Consider the following 18,243-nt stretch of genomic DNA (forward strand, 5'->3'; position numbering starts at 1 on the left):
GAGGCACAAGCGTTGAAAAGAAAGGTGCGCTTGTTTTGTCTATCTGTCCAAATTATTAATCACATAACTTGTGTGTATGGATTTGGATTTGAAGTATACTGTGCATGCGGGAACATTCTTTAGCCTTTAACTTGAACTCTAAGGGTATGTCAACTACAATGTTGCCATTGTAACATGTACACTATATATACAAAAGTATGTGGACACCCCTTCAAATTAGGGGATTCGGCTATTTCAGCCACACCCGTTGCTGACAGTGTATAAAACCGAGCACACAGCCATGTATTCTCCATAGACAAACACTGACAGTAGAATGGCCTTACTGAAGAGCTCAGTGACTTTCAACGTGCAATTTCATAGGATTCCAGCTTTCCAACAAGTCAGTTTGTCAAATTTCTTCCCTGCTAGAGCTGCCCCTGTCAACTGTAAGTGCTGAAGTGGAAACGTCTTGGAGCAACAACGGCTCAGCCCTGAAATTGTAGGCTACACAAGCTCACAGAATGGGATTGCCAAGTGCTGAAGCATGTAGTGCATAAAGATCGTCTGTCCTGTTTGTCAGGAGCTTCATGAAATGGGTTTCCATGGCCGTATAGCCGCTCACAAGCCTAAGATCACAACGCGTGGAGTGATGAATCATGCTTCACCATCTGGCAGGCCGACGGACAAATCTGTGTTTGGCGGATGCCAGGAGAACGCTGCAGGCCCCAATGCATAGTGCCAACTGTACAGTTTGGTGGAGGAGGAATAATGGTCTGGGGCTGTTTTTCATGGTTCGGGCTAGGCCCCTTAGTTGCAGTGAATGGACATTTTAATTGGGATCGGTGTCCCTACCACGGGACGGTTGAGCTAACGTAGGCTAATGCGATTAGCATGAGGTTGTAAGTAACAAGAAAATTTCCCAGGACATATCTGACATATCTGATATTGGCAGAAAGCTTAAATTCTTGGTAATCTAACTGCACTGTCCAATTTACAGTAGATATTACTGTGAAATAATACCATGTTATTGTTTGAGGAGAGTGCACAGTTATGAGCTTGAAAAGTTATTAATAAACATATTAGGCACATTTGGGCAGTCTTGATGCAACAGTTTTAACAGAAATGCAATGCTTCATTGGATCAGTCTAAACCTTTGCACATGTATTGCTGCCATCTAGAGGCCAAAATCTAAATTCCACCTGGGCTGGAATAATACATTATGGCCTTTCTCTTGCATTTCAAAGATGATGGTACAGAAAAATACAAAAGAACGCTTGTTTTTTTTCTTTGTATTATCTGTTACCAGATCTATTGTGTTATATTCTCCTACATTCCTTTCACATTTCCACAAACTTCAAAGTGTTTCCTTTCAAATGGTACCAAGAATATGCATATCCTTGCTTCAGGTCCTGAGCTACAGGCAGTTAGATTTGGGTATGTCATTTTAGGCAAAATTTGAAAAAAAGGGGCAGATCCTTAAGAGGTTCGCTACAGTATACAATGACAGTCTAGACGATTCTATGCTTACAACTTTGTGGCAAGAGGTTGGGGAAGGCCCTTTCCTGTTTCAGCATGACAATGCCCGTGCACAAAACAAGATCCTTACAGAAATGGTTTGTCGAGATCGGTGTGGAAGAACTTGACTGGCCTGCACAGAGCCCTGACCCCAACCCCATCGAACACCTTTGGGATGAACTGGAATGCAGACTACAAGCCAGGCCTAATCGCCCAACATCAGTGTCCGACCCCACTAATGCTCTTGTGGCTGAATGGAAGCAAGTACCCACAGCAATGTTCCAACATCTAGTGGAAAGCCTTCAAAGAAGAGTGGAGGCTGTTTTAGCAGCAAAGGGGGATCAACTCCATATTAATGCCCATGATTTTGGAATGAGACGTTCGACGAGCAGGTGTCCACATACTTTTATTCATGTAATGTCTGGTGTAATATATATTAAACTATCATGATGCGTAAATTGCATACTTCCCTAATAGCGCGCACATATAGTACACGAAATAAATAGCGACAAAGTTGTGGGTTTGCCATTATATAACTCGAATTCTGTTGCATTGATGAAATCTCTCAGGGATTGTTTACTAATGTCTATATCACAAGGGCAAGCACATATTTACAAAGGAGTCGTTTCTAAACCCAGGAAACCAATTAACTAAATGTTGTGCGCGCTCAAATGAGTTGCTCTAGTTATTAATGACTGATATTTGTGTATAGTAATTACTTTACTGGATCACATGAGAAAAATTACCTCAGGAATCGATCAAGATGAAATTGTACGTCAGCCTACGTTTCCGATTTTTTTCTCCCTTGCGGATCCTTTCCACACGCCTATGGTGCAATAGATGGACAAAGTTTAACGCACTCGAGCTTCAAAATTATTTTCGCTATAGCAAAAGAGAGAAGAGGAGAGATGTCGGAGTACGATGAGCGTAACAACTGTGTGTCAAATATGTATTTACCAAGTTGTACATATTACGTTTCGGCGCCTGATTTTTCATCAATCTCCTCGTTTTTACCCAAGACTACTTCGTGTCAAAATAATTGTCCTTATTCTTCCAACATAGCTCAAGTCCGACCTGTTCGAGGAGTGGCTTTCAGGGACTATGGACTGGATCACCCAAGCAAATGGCATTACAGGGGAAATTACGCTTCTTACTACTCAACGGAGGAGATAATGCACCGAGACCTAATCCAGTCATCGAACAGGGCGGAAATTATATTAAAAAATGATTCCTTGTACGGGCATCACGGCGGTATGAACTCGCCATGCAATTTATTCACCAATGTCGGCCGAAATGGGGTTCTTCCACAAGGGTTCGATCAGTTCTTCCAGACTGTTAACTCTGAAAAGACCAACTCTGGCCCCGAACACTCAAAACAGAAGGCAGACTCCAGTCTCCCCGGAGATGCTGCATGTAATAAACAGACTTCAGACTCAACTGAGGACATAGACGAACATGATTCTTCTATATCAAACTGCCCCGGGGACAAGAACAGCCCAAGTAGGTACACGCATTAAATGGGTTATAGTAAGTCCACAACTTAGTCGGTCCGATTTTATGTGCCCCTTTATAAGCATACAACGGTTTATATACCCCAATAAGATTTACTTTACTGTTGTAAAACTATTTACGATGGGAAACCAGTTTAGGTGAGCCATGCTGCAATACTTCTGATGTATTTATCTGAAGTCGTCTGACTCTCTTGCACTGTGTAAATTACAATGCAGCCATGTTTATCAGTCTTGTTTATGATAGTGAATTTATAAAGTACCAAAGCAATGATTTAACCAGGGAGGAAAGATATGCTAATGTTCGACATACATGACACATAAATGTGAAGGGGTTATCTTTAGCTGCATAATAATATTTGACCTATAACGTCTAAAGGGACCGTGTAGGACAGACATGAAGTCAAATAAAAAATATTCCTGTGAGTTCCTACGTGTGTATGTGCGCGCTCACTCGCACTCGCTCCCGCATATCTGTCTGTGCGTGTTAGCGGCTGCGCGCGGGAAGATCATTTTGTTTACTCAGCTACCTTGTTAATTATATGTTCTGTACTAACAATTGTATTGTACCAACTTTGATCTGAACTGCATTGTACTACATCTGTGTGGTAAAACAAGTGTTTGTCCGGTTTAGGTTCTTCAAAGTCCAGGAAAAAGAGATGCCCCTACTCCAAATTCCAGATCCGAGAACTTGAACGAGAATTCTTTTTCAACGTGTACATAAACAAGGAGAAGCGGCTCCAGATGACAAGGAAGTTAAACCTGACAGATCGACAGGTGAAGATTTGGTTCCAGAACAGAAGAATGAAAGAGAAAAAGCTAAACCGGGACCGGTTTCGGTATTTCACTGGAAATCCTTTATTCTAATATTTTTCATTTAGAGGAGCCATAAGAGCTTCACAACTGTTTGGTTTTTGTTGTTGGTACATCTCACAATCTATACAAACAACAGGTGAAACACCGCACAACAAAACTGATCATTGCAAACAGGCTGAATCTATCTATGCAACTCTTTTTTTGTATCTGCCACTTAAATACTTACCTCAATGAACACACGAATCCTGTTATTTAAAATAAGATTCAATCCAGTGGCGAAATCATCCAGGAGACCTCGACATAATGTTCCGTTGCATATCATTATGGTAATTAATGGTAATATCTAGGCTATGTAGGCCTATACCTTACTTTTTTTACTTATTTAAGTTTATACGGTATGTGCTTTGGTGGATTCACAAACATTGCAGTAAGCAACGCGTACTTTGATTACAGTAATCAACGAGTGTAACAAGTAATTTACAATAGTAGAATTGTGTATGCATTTAATAGACGCATGTTATGTATATTGTGGTATCAAATAAAGTACCCATGGCAAATGTAATTATGCGTTACCTCAAATTATTGCGATCACGAACTCCTTTCGGCTTTGGTCAGGATCCACATTTGGCATAGGGATAAAATGATGCGTCATTTCATACAATTCAACAAGGTTTTTATAATCTCCTATAGGGATGCTCATACCAAAGCAATCTGATATTGATGTTTTTATAAAGTACTAATGGCACTGAAGCTAGTGGTTATATGTATAGGCCATAGAGCGAATATCCTCTTATTAGCCTTTTGTATCCAAGCAGAAGCGCCTCTTATTCGCTTCAACTTCAACGTTTATGTTGTCTTACACTAAAGCTGTTTACTAAACCTTGAACCGTCTAGACAGCATAATAAAAACTAGCTGTAAATGTGTAAATTGGAGGCTGTTGGACCCTCTGGCCACTCCAAACGCGGCCCTACTCCCAAATAGTCGAGACAGATGCAGTCCTTTTTTTAAACTTGTCAAGCTATTGAGTAATACATGTAGGAAATCTAAATGTATAGGCTATGACCAAATGTATATCTATGTTTAGTATGTATTTTTTATTTTTGAACTTGAATTGGCATGCCATTATTAAAGGGAATAACTCCCGTGAGTAAAATGCCCTATGTTTGATTTGGCAACTTAAAACAGTGGTGTTTTTATTTATAATGTTGTCAGTAGCCTACTAACTATCAAATATTGTTCATTTCATATACAAACGTTATTTGATGCCTTTGAACTTCTAGTAAAATGTCAAGGTCGTCACCTCTCACCTTTGAATAAGTAGAGGCGCCTGTTCTCCATGACAACCGACGCCTGAATAGTATCTGCACTGCAGCAGGATTCCAATATGGCGGCGAAGCACTGATTTTTCTTCTATGAAAAGCAATCAGATCCAGCGATATAGTTTCTTGTTTGAAGTTGATATACTTGTCTCCTATACTAACCAATTAGGATGTTGCATTAAGTCTAATGCAATATACGTCAAATCACGCGCAAGCTTCTGATGTGCCAGCATTACGCACGACATTATAGTCATACAACAATAGTATATTATAGTTTTAGCTTTTGTAACAACATTATAGTTTAGCTTTTGTACCAACATGGAAACCCTAAATAATTTGTATACTCAATGGTTTAGTTCCAAGCAGCGTGTGAGTCCCTCCTGTATTATAGCAGACATGAACAAAGAAAGGCAGTCAGTAAACTAAAAGTGAAACAGTTAATTCATATAATCCTGAATAAACCTAAATATGTATTTTTTGAGGCAGACCACTTTTAGATAACCGGTAGTTTTGGTTATTATTTTCGCTGAGATAATGTTAGCGCATCTGATCATTCCAAATGTAGCCGTAGGAAATCAGTAATATAACATGTGTTTGGAAATCAATCCCAAACACACACGTCAGTCAGTCTTGTGACGGTTGGCATATTTTATTTGGTTTTTGGTTTAGAAAATTGTTGGGAAATATTGTGCAGACATTGCCCAGTTGACTCCTCGTTGCCATTCTAACCACACGAGGGCAGACGTGTAGCAAATTTCGATTGGAGTTTTTTCTTGAAAACACGTATAGGTGACTTACAACTGTGATCTGGAAAACTATTGAAAACCTGCTAATGTTTTTGTTGGGGGTTTGATGAGAGAATATAGCCTACGTTCGGTGATTTCAACTTTTGATGTGGCTTCTTCCTGGTAAATAGCTTCAGTTTTTTTATTTTTTTAACACAATAGCCCAAGCAGACTGTGTTTAGTTAATGCAATCAAAGGGACACCATCACTGTTTCTAACAAAAATTTAAAGTGGATTAAACATTACCTTTAACTATGTTGATATGTATATCATAGGCATATATATATATATACAGCCGTGGTGGGAGGAGCTGTAGGAGGACAGGCTCATTGTAATGGCTGGAATGGAATGAATGGAATGGAGTCAAACACATCAAACATATGGAAACCACATGTTCAACTTCGTTCCATTTATTCCATTCCAGCCATTACAATGAGCTCGTCCTCCTATAGCTCCTCCCACCAGCCTCCACTGATATACAGGAGACACCAAACCCAAATTTAACCGATAGTTTATTTGCATGATCTTTGGTCGTTTGTTGTTATGGACATGACTTGAAATATTACTGGGTTAACCTTAATTTCAGTTGAAACCCTGAAGTAATAAAACATTTAGTTGAATAAGGGATGTCTGGATTCCTCAATGGACGTGTGCATTTTTTTCAGTTAAGAACAAATAGTTATTTTCAATGACGGTCTTGGAACGACAGACTTTTACCTTATCAGCTCGGGGATTCGATCTTGCAACCTTGCGGTACTAGTCCAACGCTCTGACCACTAGCCTTGATGTATTAGACTAGTTATTTTGATTTGGACGACCATTAGGACTTGTCTAATAAATATGTTGTCTTACATTCAATCCATATTCTCTGATTGTGTAAAATTATATACATAATATAAATATAAGGCCTAAACTGTTGGGTAGATGTTGAGTAGACCAGGGTTGGTTTGATACCTTAATTAAAACGGAAGCCAAAGAGTACCTTCAAAAGCATGCATATTTTTCTGCTTCACGCATTTTACTAAATTATTTGCTTAGTTATTAAATCCCTTATAATACCCGTCTGAATACCTGGATGATTTGGTTAAATGCTGTATTCCTGCAGTTAAAAAAAACAATACGCTGCAGCCACTGATTCTTAACACATTTTCTGGCTTTAATAGAAGCATATCGTCGGCCTATGCCTGATTTTTTTAAATGTAATTTACAATTTTCTTGAGGTTTGCACAGTCAAGTATATCCTTTTTGTGTTCAGTAATCGACATGCACCAACCAATTGAGGTAGGCCTGTTCAACGTGCTTCTAGTAAAATTCTTCGTTTTATTCAGCAAAATAATCGGGGTGTCTATTTTTTGTATGCTTGTTGATTTTTCTGTGTAAAAAAAAAAAATCAACAATGTCTACATATTTGCAAACCTGGACTTGTTATACGGAGGAGATGCTGAGTTGAGAGTAGGCTACTATGGGGAGCGTGTTTAGCGCCGTAGGGTTTTATTATTAAATGCGTTAACCTACTTTCCCAGTCCGTCATATAGGTCACAAATACAGTGTGCTGTACCCTGAGCAGGCATTCAAAGGTTACAAAAATGTTAACAAAATGTAGAACCGGGCAATATCAGCTTTCCTTGTAATTTAGTTTTTTAGAGGATAATATCCTAAACCAGACGCGGTTTATTTAAGAATTAAACTACAAAAAAAATATATAGGCCTATAATAGCCAGGTTTGGTTGAAGTTTTGGTTGAAATTATTTAAGTAGCCCACCTAATGTACATTGATTATTTTCCGTTAGGATTATATTTCCATCACTACACCGTGTGATTAGAAATCGTTATTTTAGTTCATGTCAAAGCTTTGACTTGTATGACTGAGTAGATTATTCGTGTGAATTAAAATGGTCTTAAATGTATTTAAATGTGCCAAAGTAAGGGAATTGGAGCTTGATGTAACTGTTCATTATTTTAAGATGAAGTTCATGTTCATCCTTAGTTTAGAAATGTTTTTCTTCATATCAAGCAAAGAAGAAAGGCTAAATGTTCAAGATGTCCTTTGTCAGTCAGTTTGAATCAATTTCCAGTCTGTGTTCTAGGTGTCGCTGTTGACCACGTCTGCTTCCTAGTTATGAGTCAATGTTTCCATGTGATGGGAAGAGAGTCTGCGTCTCAAGGCCATTTTCACATTTCATTGGTGAGGTTGTCATGTGGCAGAGAGGCATCCTAAGCAACACGGACATTGTTTTGCTAGATATGTCAGCCTACAAATGACATCTCTCTCCTTTTAAAACTTCTCCAAAATGTCCTTTCCCAACAGCTCTCCTGTTACTAATACTTTTGTAGTTGATTCGTTGATTGGCGCTTGCAGGACTGACCGTTTTTACTCCAGCAGCAACATGTACATGCCGTCCGGTGCAGACATGGGAATTTACGGAATGCAAACCTGTGGACTCCTGCCGTCTCTCGGTAAACGAGGGGACGTCAACCACCAAAATATGGGCATGAATTTCCACCCTTACATACCTCAAATTGATAACTGGACAGATCCCAGTAGAATTTGCGGAATAGAGCAACCATCCAACCAAATGCCCACTTGCACATTTTCACAAAACATTAAGGAGGAGAGTAATTTCTGCATGTATTCCGAGAAGAGAGCAAAGGTCAACTCGTCCGATGTCCCCGTATATACTAATATAATCCCCGAATCCCCGTGTTCAGTTGACTGCCCCGAGATCCCTGTCCCAGGGTATTTCAGATTAAATCAAACCTACTCGACTGGGAAAGACCAGGACTATGGCCACGAGAAGACAAGTCCAAACATCACATTCATGCAGCTCAACAGAGTTACTCCAAAACCGCAGTTGTCATCCTTTTTTGTCGAACTGGAAAAGAAAACGGCCGAGATACCGCATAACCGGGAGACCAGCAAGACACCCATCCCCGCGGAAATCCCGGATGCTACGTCCACCGCGCAACGGGAGGAGAACTGCTCCACTGAATCTTCAGTCTCCAGCCCAGAGTTGACACAAAGACAATCTAAAGGTAGGTACATTAAAAGGATGACTCGTATGGGGGTATCATAAAACCCAATATAAAACACAAACAGCCCTAAAGTCGTAATGTTTAATGAGAGCCTTACTCAGGTTGCAGTAAAAGGCTTTTAAAGGAAACGGTTCAACCGCGGACCAGACATGTCTGCATCAATTAGTATTTTTGATTTAGCTGTTCTTGATTTGTTTCTTTGTTGATAGTAATAGAACGTACATTTGTATTTTTTGGGAAATATATATATATATTTATGTGTATATATATGTGTATATTTATGTGTATATATGTGTATATTTATGTATATATATATGTGTATATTTATGTGTATATATGTGTATATTTATGTGTATATATGTGTATATTTATGTGTATATATGTGTATATTTATGTGTATATATGTGTATATTTATGTGTATATATGTGTATATTTATGTGTATATTAACACCTAGGAGAAATGATGCAGGTAGTCTGTTTTGTATGTTCATCCTCAGTGTTGTGATGATGCAGAAACCGTCTCTCACAAATGTGTATTTTAGTTGGTTAAAAATATTAATTTAGTCAAAAAACTTAGTCGTGTAATTTAGAGAATGTGTTGTTATTTATGCCTATACTATTCTCAACACGTTTGATCCACGACTACCAACTAATAATACTCATATAACACGATATCAATTTAATTGACACATGATATCATTCTGACCAGAGCTGTGTGACTAGTGAAAACATATTTTCATTCATTGAAAAATCTGAGTGATATGTTCATATTTTGTCATGTTAAAACATTTGTTGATTTGATTACATTTCAGACAGCAAAACGGACCCTCCAACGAGCAATTGGTTGACTGCAACGAGCGGCAGGAAGAAAAGATGCCCCTACACAAAGCACCAGACGCTTGAATTAGAAAAGGAGTTTTTATTCAACATGTATCTGACTCGAGAGCGCCGTCTAGAGATCAGTAAAGGCGTCAATCTGACCGACAGGCAAGTCAAGATCTGGTTCCAAAACCGCAGGATGAAGCTTAAGAAAATGAAAAGTGAAAACCGAATTCGGGAACTTACCTCAAATCTCACCTTCTCGTGAGTTTGCTTACGGAAAGCTTGATGTATTGTCTTTTACCTCTAAGCATTGGTGTGGTAGCATCGGACTTTGGGTTTTTTCACCGAAACTGTGACTGACTGCTATTTTATTTTCATGTTTACATGGTGACGCATTGTGTATTTTCAATATATTTTATCACAGGGTACATTAATGACGTCTTAAATTATTTAAATATACAATGTATCTATTATTAAACGGTTTGGTTTGATTGAGTCTGACTTGTTTGGAAGCTCTTTTTTCGGACATGAAAACACATTAATCGATAGTGGATGAAAAGTTATACATTCGTTTAGAATTAAGCTCTAACCCTTAGCTGAATCGTAATCATATAAACGTTTATGTAGCATAAATGTGGCGAGCAATGTTAATGAGTGTAAATCTTACGCATGTTTGTGGCATGTATCCTGCAATAAATTGATTGTCAAATGTAATTTCTTATTTCAGTGCTTCGTCTTGCAGTAGACGTAGGCTTTTTCATCAAGACAAATTTTACATTTCATTTTATTCACTTAGCAAATTCTCCTATCAAGAGTACTTACAATTATGCATTCATGTATATCAGATGAATAAATAAATGTAACAAAACAGAGAACTATTTCAGAAATTTGTAGGAGCCCGCCCTAACATTATTTTAGTTCCGCTACAATTATTAGTGACTGGTCCGGAGTTTCACATTGTTATGATGCTTCAATCAAATTAAGAAAACTAATATTCAAAACAAGTCTCATTGCGGTATACGTCATATCTTATGTAGGTGCAAAATATCAATTGCGGTTTAGCTATTCAAGGTCTAACAGGCCTAGGCTATCTATTGATTAATTATGACTCTTATTATTAATTCATTGCTAGACCTATTGTCAATTAACATTCAGAAACATGCCTGTATTTGAAAATAAACGTTAGCTTGTAAAGTTGAGTTGTTTTGTGAATGAGCTATCCAATTACTTTCTAAGGCCTATATGTGGTGTACACGCACACGCACACGCACGCACACGCACACACAAACACACACACACACACACACACACACACACACACATACACACATACACACATACATACATACATACATACATACATACATACATACATACATACATACATACATACATACATACATACATACATACATACATACATATATTTATCATATATATATTTATCATATATAAGGACTACAATCATGTTTTTACTTCGGGTTAAAACCGTAATCATTAAAATACATTTAATTGATTACATATTGGCCAAACATACTGTCATGATTCAAAATATCAGATATTAGGTTGTTATTTATGTTTATGTGGTTATTAAATGTCATGAGATGGCTTTTTTTGTAGGCTTATACTAGCAGATCGCTTTGCCCAGTAGTAGACTTATCTGCTGCCCCGGTGTATAGAAGTCCAAGCCACGTTTATAACTCTATCCGGGTAGACTATTTGAATTCGGTACACACTATTTTCCTCTTTCCTCTGCCTCTCTTTTACACACGAATTGCACACCTCCATGTCCAGATGAATGAACGCTGAGACGAACACACACACACACACACACCAACAACAGACTGCATGGTTTTATTTATCAATGGCCTGCTTGGCCACATCGTTATTTTTTACAACACTAGTTAAAGCAGTAAGGTATAATGCTCTATGACGTGTTATAAACATTTGTGAGCCTTTATGTCTTCTAACAAGGCTTATAATATGTTGCGTAGCTCAAACTAATGCAATGTTCACTTTCTGCTGAAAAAGCGTGTCTCTAGTGCCTGTCTGGGCCTGATGATGTTCAAGCACAAATTCATTGGCAGGTCGCCGCCATGTTGTTTGGCCCCATGTGAACATTTGTGTGATAATCAGTTTTGTTCCTTCTTTGTCGTTGTTTTTGTTCCATCGTGGAAATGTATTTGAAATAAATCACTTGACAGATATTATTTACGTTTGTATTCATCTCTTGATGAGAGTTTACAAAATTAGGCTGTTTGCCTAATCAAGAAGTCATGTGTTCTCAAAACCTAAAAAGACCCTCTTAAATCTAGACTTTTAGATATCACTCTGCACAGATCCACTTTGTTGCGCCAATAGTCCGTTTTATTGTGGGCACATGAATATATAATCAAACGCACCTCATAAATATTTTATTGATACACATAAAATAATTATGTCTCTCCTCTAGATAAATACAATCAGTATACAAATAACACTTCCTGGTTCAAACGTACAAGACCAACCAAACTAGTGAAAGTGACTAGTTTAATAAAAGCTAACAATGTAAAAGAGAGTTGGTGCAAAAATGATCCTTATTTTACAGCATGTTATTACATTTATTTAACGAGGACTTACAACTAGCAGTCTATAAAATGTTTTACAAGCATTGAGTGTATGATATACTTTATGACGATATCTTGTGAGAGTTTACACACCTAATATGGTGTGGCGTCAATGTTGAGTGTTGGCTGTGAAATGAATGTGTGTATGAGGCTAATCTATACGTAAAACAAATAGACCTGCACCACTCTAAACCGTATGCACATTCAAAACGTCCACTAACACATCATTACTTACAGTTTGTCATTCTTTCTCCTTAACCATTCGGTTTCTATGGCATTATTTAAATAAAAAGCTAAATTAAACATAGGCCTAGAAGCATTACAGCGGACTGATTTACTCACTGCGTTGGTAAATATGATCACGTGATTCATGTAACCAATCCCTGAAGAATGAAGCCAGCAAAAATACTGTGATTCTTCAGAGGAAAGGTTTCCATAACAGTGTAACCTTTTATATGATTACGAAGGGATCCAAAAATGTCGACCAGTAGCACTCTAAGTAACTATTATGTGGACTCTATAATGGGGCATGAAGTGGAGGATGTGTACAGGCCACGCTTTGTCCAGTCTCCGCACAGTACGACCTCAATGCCACCAGGTGTTGGGGACAATGCAGATTTTTCCTCCTGCAGTTTTGCACCCAAGTCAGCCGTTTTCCCAGGGTCTTGGTCCTCGGTCCACACGCAGTCCACCGCCGCAGTGGCAGGGATGTACCATCCTTACGTCCAGTCCCACCTCTCCGCAGCAGACAGCAGATATGTTCGGTCGTGGATAGACCCAATTTCTAACAACGTTTCTTTCTCCGGTTTTCACTATAACAGCCGGCATTATGGAACAACTGTAACCAAGCCCGAAAGTTTACCACCGAAAAGGACTGAGAGTGCCACTTTTGAGACAGAGACTCCGGTGGTTGTCCCTGGCCCTGGTTATGCTTGTGGATTGTCCGAATGCCCGAAAAATGTGGCCAAAGAGAGCGTTGGCAGTGATACTTCGAATCACAGCGAGCCTAAAGAAGAGAAACAACAACTTGACCCAAGTAAGTAAACGAAATTGCCCTGCTGATTTACAACCTTAAGAACTGTACGAGCTAGGTGTGTAAAATTGGAGGTTTTACTAACCTATAAAAGTGTCTAGCTCATACCACGGACCGCAAAAAAACTGCCTACGCTCTGAAGTGGGTATTTAACACAAGCGTGTGATAATAATTGCGTCAACAAATTCAGTATTATTATCATTATTATTATTTTATTTTTTTTACAAATATACAGTTATTCATTCTGATGCTTGTATTTGCCATATTCATTGTTTGTTTATTTCGTTTTCATGCTATTTCTCATGTGAGTTTCAACTTTGTCCTCTGTTCTCCAGACAACCCTTCAGCAAACTGGATTCATGCACGTTCAACAAGGAAGAAGCGATGTCCATATACAAAATATCAGACACTAGAACTGGAAAAAGAATTCCTTTACAACATGTATTTGACACGAGATCGACGAAACGAAATGGCTCGAAATCTCAATTTAACTGAAAGGCAGGTCAAAATCTGGTTCCAGAACAGAAGGATGAAAATGAAAAAGATGAACAGAGAGAGAGGCAGTAAGGATCGCTTATAGCCAATGCTAGAGTGGATGTGTAATCCCTCGCCTTTTCATGTACCATATTGTTGTAATTACTTGGAATAAAACGTTTTTTTTTTTTTTTTTGGTTTGAATCAAAGTTAATGTTGAGTCTTAAACGAAGTACTCCAGAACTCGAGTATTTATGCCCAGTATGAGCCCATGGGAATCGTTTTCTTCGTGGTGTATTTGAACAATGTCATGTTTTCAGATGATATATTTGTGCTAATAGTTTCAGTGAATATTGTAGGCCTAATTCAGTGAAAGATCCATCGCGCAAATTGAAAATTATATAACTTACTTAAAAGGTAGAGGCTGACTGATTATGTTTGTAAGGCTAGGACTATAATTTAAAATTAAATGATCATCTTTTTTAGTATTTATATTTGTTTTGTGGTGTTTTTTTCTGAGGTTAGTATTGAAAAGAGACATGATTGGGCGTAGCCTTAATCTTAGCATATTCCTGCATTTTCAGAATCCAATTCAGGCTGTATTTAAGGTTCCCTTGCACTAATGCAGTAGTTTGCAGAATTGAGAGGTAGGACTAATAACGCCTTATTGCAAAACTTAAATTATAACTATTTGGTGACTAGGAAAGTAGGACTAATGAGAAAGGTTCTTTCACTTAAATAAATGTATTTGGTTAATCTGTATGAGAGATTCAATGACTGGATATTTCGCTGTATGTTTTTTTAAGGTCAACAGAATAAACAACGTAAAGTGCCATTTGGGATACTGAGCTCACATTTTACAATTGTTTTCATAATATGAATTTGGCTTACAAGATGGTTGGATTTGACTTGAATAGGAGAATGATGCATTGTTTAAAGAGGTAATAAAGTATTTATGATTGGGAGAGGTGTTGCACTGATCTCCAATTTATTGTCCGACCTGTACGTATAATTGCTTTAAAGCAGGAAGAACAGTGGTCCCATAAAGCTATATAGCTGGCTAGACGTCTGGTCTAAATTACTTTATGAGCCAGGGTAACCTCTCTCCCTTCAAACCCTCTTACTTGGGTGTTTCAGTCTTTTGCTGACAAACAAAAAAATGCAGACACTTTTTCTACAGGGTGTCTGGTCGATAAATGGTTTGTCTTCGTGACCGAGAGGATATCTGCCCCCCCTAATGTAAAGAAAGTCATGTTTATTCACCATCTACATTTCCTACTGAGAGGGCAAAAACTTCACTTTGACTGCTGTGTAAAAGGCCGTTTACAGTGGTGATTCTACTGCAAGGGTGGATTTACATCCTGTTGCTGAAATACATTCAAATATGTCAAGTCATTTCTATTCTGTGTATAAAAGAAAAATCGTTTGGATTTGAATGTATGCGTATGATCATTTTGGTTAGTTTGGCATAAATAAATGATAATGATTGACACATAGTAACGGTTTATTCTCCAAGCATTGATAAAGTATCCTACTAGATAGTATTTACTAATGAAGAGACGACTTATTCTATAGGCCACCAGGAAATCATTTAGTTGGAAATCAGGACCGCTAGAGGGCGACGTTGTTCGACAGAAGACCGCATCTCAATAGAGGTCGATGAGTTGAGGGCGAAGGGCCATAAAGATTTTTCAGCGACGATGTTCAATCAATTAATGAAAAATATATTTTGTAAACATTGACGAGGGGCTTTGTTGCATCGCTTTTATCGGTATATGGAATATTTTGACCTAGAAGGCCTAATAACACATTGAGGGGCTATTGTAGCTATTTCAGATTCTCCTAAAATTCTCCTTCAGTCTGTTGTTGACTGTAGATTTTGTATTTTAACGCGTAAATATAATGACTAACAAAGTAATTAGCTTATACCTGTTGATAACAGAAAACAGTTAAAAATATGCTTTTACATTAGAGAAACTGGGTGTAATATTTACTATTATTACTATAATTATTATTATCATCATCAATATAATTTTCTGATGGTTATTATTATTATTATGTATATATTGTTGCTAGTTTTTTGTTACAGAAATGTCCTGGATATGTTAGTGAATACAGAAGATCAATGAAAAGGAAAGGGCACATATACGAATATATTGACAATGTTTTCCTTCATGGGACAAAGACAAGACTGAATTCACTCCACTTTTCATTTGTATTTTCAGCCGTATTCACGGATGTTAACGGATGTTGACGTTAGCTGTTGTTGGATTTGTTGGATTTTTAGCTCCTATATGTGATTATATCATAGCATATCTCATGACCTTAACTGTGGTAGGTTTATTTTCTACTGTGTGTTTTTTTGGTTATCTGTGAGCCTTCCTTTCATGCTTTGTGATCAAAATAAATGGCAAATGTGTCTAGGTGTGCTTGATCAATGTTCAGCAGTCGACTGTTTACTGAACACTGCGCCAACCATAAGACTGCTGGATGACAAAAATACCCCAGTCACCACTGAACCGTTGGACTAGTCCTAAACATTAGGCAGACATTTGTTCTTATTTCGAGCCTTTCTATTGTCATTAGGTCTGCAAACAGAAAGGGCATTTCGTGTAGCTTACAATTCAGCCATTCCACAAGCCTGTCTGCTGGGTCTATAGCGGCACTCTGCTCAAGTCTAATAATTGTATAATCATGGTATAACGCCGCGCGCAAGTTATCAACCGAATCCTTGTAGAAATTACGTGTCATAGGGACTGCTCTAAATTGTACAGATACGATAACTTACAGAGACAGCAGGACTTTACAATACCGCAAGAGACCGAGCTGCTGCAATACCCTGACAATAAATCGACCCGGTGGTAATACTGGCGAACTAGCTGAGCGCCTAAATGAATTCTCCGGCTCTTCCACAGACTCTCCTCTGGATGAGACCTCAAGGTTGGTTGGTTTCGAATCACGTACAGGCCCAATTCGTAGGCCTACACTTTTCAAAATCTCCCTATTAGTTTCTGATGTACAATTGCACCATTCTTTGAGCAGCAATTGACCATATTGGAATTGAACATTGCATAACGCAGGTCTATCCTTTAACTAACCCCTAGTGAGGAGAAGAAACAGTCGGTAGGCCATGGAAGCTGGAGGAGAGAAAATTTCCCTTCAACCCCATTTGACCAGGGAGAGAAGGTCCACGCCATATGACCAGGGAGAGAAGGTCCACGCCATATGACCAGGGAGAGAAGGTCCACGCCATATGACCAGGGAGAGAAGGTCCACGCCATATGACCAGGGAGAGAAGGTCCACGCCATATGACCAGGGAGAGAAGGTCCACGCCATATGACCAGGGAGAGAAGGTCCACGCCATATGACCAGGGAGAGAAGGTCCACGCCATATGACCAGGGAGAGAATGTCCACGCCATATGACCAGGGAGAGAATGTCCACGCCATATGACCAGGGAGAGAAGGTCCGCGCCATATGACCAGGGAGGGAAGGTCCACGCCATATGACCAGGGAGAGAAGGTCCGCACCATATGACCAGGGAGAGAAGGTCCACGCCATATGACCAGGGAGAGAAGGTCCACGCCATATGACCAGGGAGGGAAGGTCCACGCCATATGACCAGGGAGAGAATGTTCGATGTGTCCACGTCATATGGACCAGGCACAGTAACTGAAACACTACAATAGAATGCACCAGAATACAATCCCCAGCCGAATCACGCGGAAACTTACACCATCAAATATTCTAACGCCTATTTGTGGACACTGTCCTCTGTCTTTACAGACCCAAAGCACGTGTAACTATCATGAACGAGAGACTGCTACAATGTGGCTAATAGACTTCTGTAATGTCATTTCATATTTCTTCGCAGCCTAATTTTCCCAAGAAAATATTGAGCATTGATTAATACGCCAAAATACATCAATTATATATATATTTTTTTTGATCTTATGACATGACGCATAATAGTCTGATAAATCATAGTCCTGGATTTCATGGACTACAGAGTTGTGTGCTTTGCTTTAATAATAAGTTTACGTTGCATTTTCTGTAGGCTATGACAATCTGTCCAAACGGTGTGGACTAGAACAGCGGACAGAGCACCCTACTCACAACATGACAATTGGTTAATTTGTTTGTTTATTTGTTTGTTGTATTAGCATCTCCATTAGCTTTGCAGAGGCATTAGCTCTTCTTTCGGGGTCTACAAGAAAACACACAACATCTACAAAACACTGAAACAGTGATAGACAAGGACAGTCACACACATTTTAAACACAACAATGTACAAACGATACAACAACAAAACATGTATAAATAATGCTACAAACAATTCCAATATTACAGC

The 18,243-nt window shown here is 38.6% G+C and overlaps 3 protein-coding genes across 3 annotated transcripts; all 3 read left to right on the forward strand.

Moving 5' to 3' along the window:
* Positions 1 to 2,402: 2,402 nt before the first annotated feature.
* On the forward strand, positions 2,403 to 4,380 carry LOC115155475 (homeobox protein Hox-D11a-like). Its single transcript, XM_029702106.1, has 2 exons — positions 2,403 to 2,994; positions 3,637 to 4,380. The coding sequence occupies exons 1-2, from the start codon at positions 2,403 to 2,405 to the stop codon at positions 3,867 to 3,869; spliced, it is 825 nt and encodes a 274-aa protein (XP_029557966.1). The 3' UTR covers positions 3,870 to 4,380.
* Positions 4,381 to 7,723: 3,343 nt separating this feature from the next.
* LOC115155474 (homeobox protein Hox-D10a-like) lies at positions 7,724 to 10,493 on the forward strand. The gene is made up of 2 exons (XM_029702105.1): positions 7,724 to 8,956; positions 9,770 to 10,493. The coding sequence occupies exons 1-2, from the start codon at positions 8,215 to 8,217 to the stop codon at positions 10,042 to 10,044; spliced, it is 1,017 nt and encodes a 338-aa protein (XP_029557965.1). The 5' UTR covers positions 7,724 to 8,214; the 3' UTR covers positions 10,045 to 10,493.
* Positions 10,494 to 12,682: 2,189 nt separating this feature from the next.
* On the forward strand, positions 12,683 to 16,313 carry LOC115155479 (homeobox protein Hox-D9a-like). The gene is made up of 2 exons (XM_029702112.1): positions 12,683 to 13,421; positions 13,754 to 16,313. The coding sequence occupies exons 1-2, from the start codon at positions 12,863 to 12,865 to the stop codon at positions 13,996 to 13,998; spliced, it is 804 nt and encodes a 267-aa protein (XP_029557972.1). The 5' UTR covers positions 12,683 to 12,862; the 3' UTR covers positions 13,999 to 16,313.
* The last annotated feature ends 1,930 nt before the right edge of the window (positions 16,314 to 18,243 follow it).

The sequence above is a fragment of the Salmo trutta genome, chromosome 20 (genome assembly GCF_901001165.1).
Source record: "Salmo trutta chromosome 20, fSalTru1.1, whole genome shotgun sequence".
Lineage (NCBI taxonomy): Eukaryota > Metazoa > Chordata > Actinopteri > Salmoniformes > Salmonidae > Salmo > Salmo trutta.